Here is a 7,500-nt window from a genome sequence, read left to right as displayed (position 1 = left end):
GTGTGTGTGTGTGTTCATGTGTGTGCATGTTCTCTTTACGATGATGTATATGCGTATGTACGTCTCCATATGATATATAAAAGACACTTTGTGTGCGATCATCAGCCATGGAGAGCAAGTAGTGAGCTCTCACACCAAAGCCATTGTCTCTTTAGACACGAGGCAGCGTCTGCCGCTCCCAGCCACTCCATTACGCCACGCTGAAAGGTCTACGCTTGTTCAATCGTTCAGCGGCGACGCTTGATCACTGTCTTTGAAGGTGTTTTGAGGAAAATATACATTTGTCTTCAGAGCCATTGCTCTATCCCTGCATCGTTGTTAGGCTAATTGCTGATGTGTTTTGAATGTGCGGAAACACAGTGATTGCTGGTGTGGCTTTAACCCGCTGTCATTTACCATCTATATTTTAATGCTTGTTATTTCCAAGGGTAACATGCACTTATCCCAGTGTTACTGTATTGGCAACTCCTTATTTTCTCCTCTGCTTCTCAACATATTGCCTGCTTTGGGGTAATAGGATTAATCATTGTATTATCCTGGGTCAGAATTGCAGGCTAACCTTATTATCTTGTCCACTGCAGTGTCTGGGGTTGCATGCCTGGCCCTTGCCCTGCGGCCCTGAAGCCCACACACTCCACCGTCACATTACATTTGCTGTCAATGTGTTGTGGCCTGGTTCCCCTGCTAAACGCTTTGCCTTCTACTCCTCCCTTTTCCCTGTCTCCCTGTCTCCGTGCCTCCTGTCTCCCTCTCCCCACCTCTTTCCCTCTCTGTCGTTTCATCTTTGTCTTCGCCTATCTATATCTCACTCTTTCCCACTCCTATTCACTCACTCCCCCTTATCTGTACCCTTTCTCTGCCACCTCTCTCCCTCTCTCGTTTTTATCTCTCTCACCCACTCTTCCCCTCTCTATCTTTCGTTCTCTCTCCTCCTGGTGCTCTCCCTCCCTCCCTCCCTCCCTCCCCCTCTCATCCATCCCTCCTTCTCTCCTCTCCCTTTCCCTCTATCTCCCTCCCTCTTCTATCTCCCTCCCTCCCTCTTTCCCTCCCCCCCTCTCCCTCAATTCACCCTCTCCCTCCACCTCTTCATCCCTCCATCTCTCCCTCCCTCCCCCTCTCCATCTCTTCTCTCTCCCTCAGATTGCTTGTGCGGTGTTTGCGGCGCTGCTGCACTTTTTCTTCCTGGCGGCGTTCACCTGGATGTTCCTGGAGGGTGTGCAGCTGTACATCATGCTGGTGGAGGTGTTTGAGAGCGAACACTCACGCACCAAATACTTCTACCTGGCCGGCTACGGCGTGCCAGCCGTCATCGTGGCAGTGTCGGCCGCCGTGGACTACCGCAGCTATGGGACCGACCGAGTGTGAGCGCAAACACACGCACGCACGGACACACACACACACACACACACACACACACAAACACACACATGCACACACAGGGAGCCTAATGTGGCCCATTGCTGTAAGGCAGCCTTCAGCTGAAGATGCATGACTGAACAACAACAACTCCCATAAAGAAAGTGTACCTGCTCCTTCGTACAGCGGCCATTAACCTTTGGGGTCGGGGATATGCATACGGTCGCAGGAGATTGCTGACATAAGCGATTGATAAATCATGATCCATTTCAGCAAACCATCATCATTTATTTTTAAAGGTCTCATAGACCGTAGTCCTGCGTATACAAACAGACTGCCTGGTGATTAATAGCCGCGAGTTAACAACTGCTACTCACTTAGTGTGTAGTGGAGCGATGCCATCACGTTCACCGGCACGTCAATATTACCGGCGGATGTGATTGGGTAAAAAACATTTGCGAGGAAGCAGACGCACAAAAGTTAATTCTGTGGTCGCAAACATTTTCAGAGCTAGGAATGGGGTCACGGGCCTATAAAGAGTTGGGAACCACTTCTTTAATCTCAGGCACCGGGCCTGATGAGATGAGCTGTGTGTCGCCTGGTATCAGGAGCCAAACAGCGGGATAGTGATGGTGTGGAGGGACTGGGAGGCGGGTGGTGTAGTCGGATAGAACAAGGTGGAGTAAGGGGGATTGCCATAGAGATTCCCGGGGAAGATATCTGGGATGGTGGGGAATGTGTGGTATGAAGGGTAGGACTGAGCTTCTGGAGGAAGAGAGGGAGGGCGAGAGAGAGTGTGAGAGACGAGAGAAATGGGGGAAGGGAGAGGGGTGGAGAATGAAGGGGACACCGTGAGGTGGCTGATGGAGGGAGGGGAGGGGGGAGAGAAGAGGCAGGCCGAAACAAGAGGTGGAAGGGAAGATGGGAAAGAGGAAGGGAGGGACTGCTGTTATGATGGCCCTGGCCACTGCGTCTTCTGCGGTGCAATGTCTCCTGAGGGACGGTGGGAGGGAGGGAGCAGGTAGAGAGTAGGATAAGAGGCGTAGTAGTGTGATGATGGAGCTGTGTATAGAAATGTGAGTGCATGCATGCGTGCTTGTGTGTCATGTGACGTTGTGTGCATGTGAGTTTGTGTGTGTGTTTTAGTGTGAAGCGGGGGTCCCTGGTGGATGTGTCTGAAGTGGCCTGGCTAAAGACACGTGGTTGAAACCCGTAGTAACCCTTTAAAGCACGGCTGACCCAACCTCCGGGCTGAGGATGAACCCCTCCACTCCCCCACGCAATAACATTTTACATGTGTGCAAACTTCAAAAAGGGGAGAAAGGAGCATATGCATTCCATATGTATGTATGCAAGCGCACAGTTGGAGAAGAGCAGATATTGTCCTCCATATTGTTCCCCTGCTGCGACCCTTAGGAGGAGGGAGCACCTACTGATGCTAATGAGCAGGACTGCAGTGGCACACGCACACACACACACACACACACACACACACACACACACACACACACACGTGTGTGTCCATGTGAGTGTGTGCGTATGTTTGGGTGTGTGTGTGTGCGTGTGTGCACACGTGTGCGTGTTTGCGTGTGCCACACGGACGAGAAAAAGCTTGCGGGAGTCCTCCATAAGATAAGATATCCTTTCTGCATCTCTAATAAATAATAGTGTGCAGAGCGCTCTGAGTACGGAGTGTAGCGGCGAGAGAGCGTATTGACAGGCCGCCACGGGGAGGGATAAATGATTCAGACGCCCGCTCCTCTGGCGGGCCTTTGTAGCTCTCGTCACCTCGCTGAAGTCTGGTGTCAGAGAAAGGGCCGGGTTTAGCGGCATTTAACCGTCAACCAAGCACAGCTCCGCCACTTGGATTGATAGATATTTCATGGGGGGGGGGGGGTGTCTGAGTGCTCGCGGTGGCGTGAATAATTACGAGGCGAGACGGCGCTGAGAGAAGATTTGTCAGATTGGCTAGAAGTGAAAAGAGTGGGAAAAGCTTGAAGTTCAGCCTTTGAAATTGAAAAGCCGTGGATTTGAATTGATGCGATAACAGCTTCGGAATTCGATCGTTTGGTCGTAATCTTCATCAGAAGAAGTGCTCAGGAGAGCACAGACCTCAACCAAGCGGCTTGGTAGAAGTAGTCGTGGCTTGGAGGGAGCCAATCGGCTGCTCTGAGCTGAGTCCGACGACACCCCACAAGTGATATCCTTCTCTCCAGCTATTGGCACGCCCACTGCCATGCCCCCTTTTTGACATCGTACTTGGCCTACAAGCAACCGACACGACAAATTGGTGGAAATACCTGCTCAACTGTCAGAGATTTCACTCATGCGACAGCATAAACTCCGTGCTGGTGGTAATTGAAGGGCTGGAGTATAGAAGGCTTTCATGTTTTCAGCCTGGTTAGCATCTGATCTTTTGCCTCTTGGACTGCTGCAAGGTTTTGGTCTGAGAAAGGTCTGAGCGCCCCATGCAGAGGTCCACCCGGACTGGTTGTTTTGAACCAGCTAAAAACACTTTCACCTGTTGACGCCGGAGGTTTAAAGGGCACGGAACACGGCACAAATCTGTTTTCACAGATACTAACTGTTGCCATTTCAACTTTTTTTTAAGCACACAATTTGGGTATTCAAACATGTTGATAAGTATTTTATGCCTCTGGCCTTGATCTCCCCTTTTGGTTGATTTTAGACCAACGCGATTCAAAATTCAGAGGATACAAATCCAAGCTTTTTTAACTTTTTTTTAAGCACACAATTTGGGTATTCAAACATGTTGATAAGTATTTTATGCCTCTGGCCTTGATCTCCCCTTTTGGTTGATTTTAGACCAACGCGATTCAAAATTCAGAGGATACAAATCCAAAGCTTTTATTCAAAGAATTTCATTGCAAATGATAAATGGACCAATTCTGCAAATAATAAAGGGGTTATATATTATACATTATACACTATATTCCACTATTGCCATCAAAGTGTTTTTTATTTCATTATAATAGCACTTCTCAGTTCATGCTCTAATAAGACACCCCACAGAAGTAAACAGCATTGTTTCGCCGTCTGCTCCTGGAAGCCATACACCTCATCAATTCTTACGCTGTCTGTCTATAAAAGTTGGATTTTGTACATACAAAAAGAAAAACTGAAAGAAACAACAGAAGAACCACATCTTATGATTCATCTACAGGCACCTTGCCCAAGATAGCCTCGCTCGTCACTCTTGACATAACCCATCGAGATTCATTACCTACCGAGATTCATAACCTATATCACCCGCTGTCTCCTGCTGTGTCACCTTGTCACACACCCACCGCACCTCTCCCTTCGTAGAAGTAGCCGGTGGCATTCAGTCTCCTTCAGGTCCCCATAGCGACAGTAGCACAAGGAGCCTGATGGAGGACACACAGCCAGGAAGAAGCTGTAATGGAGGGGCCTCTAATGTGGAGGAAATTGAAAGATTAATAATTCAATAGCAGCGGGTCATGAATCAGACGGCCACGCTTTTTTTCTCGGTGCCCCGGTACTTTTTTCCCTGTTCTCTCGGACCTCTACTTTGCTAGCCATCGCCGCTGACCTTACTGGAGGGCATGCTGAAGATCTTTTTATCCTCCCTAGAAAAGGTGGAATTGATGGGGGAAGATGTTTGGTCAATAAAGTTCAGCTATATCACCCTAATGTGTTTATATATAAATATATATATATATTTCAGCCATAACACCATAGGGAAATATATATATAATATATGTATGTATTTCGCTATGGTGGTATCGCATATTTATATTATATATATATATATATATATATATATATTTCATCTTTATACACATTGATGGTGGAATGGCTGAACTATATTACCCTATATTCGCTCATCAATTCCACCTATCCAAGGAGAATAAAGTGATATCTCGTCTCACTGCCCCTGTAACCTTGCAGTCTGAAATGGCTTAATGAAGGCGCTGTGCATACCTGCATGTGTACATACGTGCACAAACACGTGTGCATGCGTGCACACGTACATGCGGCGTGTGTGCTTGCATGTCCTACTGCCACCTGCACCCTTTCCCCTGGCTACGTTCACCTCCCCGCTCCATAAATAGCCTGCCGCGCAGGGGGCCGCAGCCTCCATAACTCAGCTCAGTCAGAAGAACACGCCCATGTCATAGCCTGTGACTACAGGACTGTTGGCCATGTCGTATATCTGTTTCCCCTGGGAGGGGGCGCAGGTTTATTTATCACAGGTCCTTAACAGCACCCCCCCCTCCCCCTCACATTACCCCCTCCCGGGTCACTGATGTATGTTCTCTGCGTGTGTTTTCCCTCTTTCTCTCTCCTTTTACTATTTCTCACTATTTGACCTCTTTACACTCACTCTCGCTGACGCTTTTCTTACCTTCCTTGATTTCCCTTTCACTCCTTTTCTACTTTCTCTGATCCTTGTTTTAACTTCGATCTTCATTCTTTGAGTGTGTATGTTCAAATCTTTGCATTAACCATGATGCCAGACGTACCCCTCCGCATACCTTTGCAAATGTATTGGGTAAGTATGTGTTGTAGAATGTGTGTGTGTAAGTGTGTGTGTTTGTGTTTGTGTGATATATGTCCTGCTGTAATGGTAAATCTTCTCCACATTCATAATCTCCATGGTCCTCAGCTCCTCTTTGCTATCCTGCTGTTTCTAATGTATGTCTCTCTCTCTCTCTCTCTCTCTCTCTCTCTCTCTCTCTCTCTCTCTGTCTTTCTGTCTCTCTGTCTCTCTCTTTCTCTCCCTAGATGCTGGCTGAGGTTGGACACATACTTTATCTGGAGTTTTATAGGCCCTGCCACCCTCATCATTATGGTGAGAACTCACACACACACACACACACACAAACACACACACACACACACACACACACACACACACACACACACACACAGTCGCTAGAAATAATACCACATGTGCAGAAAAGACTTGGGTCACACGGGCGTCCGCGAGAGATGGTTTACGATAAGTTGAAAGTTAATCTCCTTAAAGGTTTGGCTGAGAGCTACGGTTTTTAGAGGCCGGGGCGTACGTTTAGGTGTCAATTTCATAATTCCTATTCATGGATTAACTGTAAAGCGTACCTCTCACACATCCAAGCCTAGCCCAAGCCCTATGTGAAACCCTGTGGTTGGAAGTACGTCCGAGTGCTAAACCTTAGACGTCTATATTTATCCCTCCTTCCTGAAATATCTTTTTGATTTTCTTTGCGAATGAATCATAAAAAAAGGCTCAAAGGGCGATGTCTAAAATCGTTTCCTTCCTGGTCTGTAAAAAGTCCTAGCTCCACTTTGGGGGCTAAAGGTGAAAGACTACTCTTGTTGGTCAGATTGAGTTGGTTGAAGTTCAATGGGCCAGATACAGTACAGGTACATCAGGTTTTTAGGAATAGGGAATTTATTTGTGCACTTCTTTCTGTGGTCTATAAATGCAAGTGTGATTACTGTGGTTTTATTCAAGTTTGCTGTCGATAATGATACAGTTGTATTGTAGATAAGTAGCATTCCTCCGTTGTCCGTCAGTGTCAGTAAGTCCACCTTCACCCGCAAATGAACACAGAAGAACCGTTCTCGCATAAACTCTAAAGTGTTGCTTAGACACCGCTTAAAATGTCCGAAAAGCAAGGGTTGAGGTGTTCGTAAATATTGATAAAATAAGAAGTGTCCTTGAATGTTCATAAAGAAGTCAGCACCCAGACCAAGTAAACAGCATTGTTGAAAAAAAAAACACAAGAAGAAGGCCGTTTAAAAGCTCTTTAGAATGGTCGGTGCCCTTGCCTTCTGCGGGCCGCGTGAGTCCAACGAAGAAGTTGGAGGTAGTGGAGTGGCCTGGCACGACCTCCACATCTGTTTACCGCTATAAATACTCCTGTGGTTCGGTTTAATATCTGGCCCTCACTATTATCATCATCATTATCGTGCTCCGGCCGTTCCCCCACACAGAGCTCAGCACAAGAGCCACCAAGGAGATTCTCCACGCAGGAAGATTCGGATTCTAGTGCACTGTTGCACTATTCATAATGAGCTGGATGGAGGGAGGGAGAGAGAGAGAGAGAGAGAGAGAGAGAGAGAGAGAGAGAGAGAGAGAGAGAGAGAGAGAGAGAAAGAGAGCGAGAGAGAGAGAGA

General features: G+C 47.4%; 1 protein-coding gene across 1 annotated transcript in view; it reads left to right on the top strand.

Moving 5' to 3' along the window:
• Nucleotides 1–7,500, top strand: part of adgrl3.1 (adhesion G protein-coupled receptor L3.1) — a gene marked incomplete at its 3' end in the record, with an annotated part of 102,323 nt that overhangs the window by 79,150 nt on the left and 15,673 nt on the right. The window contains exons 15-16 of the mRNA XM_079730908.1: nucleotides 1,141–1,361; nucleotides 6,124–6,190. Of these exons, the coding sequence (XP_079587034.1) occupies nucleotides 1,141–1,361; nucleotides 6,124–6,190 (288 nt within the window). The remainder of the gene's footprint in view (nucleotides 1–1,140; nucleotides 1,362–6,123; nucleotides 6,191–7,500) is intronic.

This window comes from Pollachius pollachius, assembly GCF_949987615.1.
Source record: "Pollachius pollachius genome assembly, chromosome: 2".
NCBI classification, from domain to species: domain Eukaryota; kingdom Metazoa; phylum Chordata; class Actinopteri; order Gadiformes; family Gadidae; genus Pollachius; species Pollachius pollachius.
The sequence above is the reverse complement of the archived record's forward strand: the minus strand, read 5'-3'. Positions and strand labels throughout refer to the sequence as shown.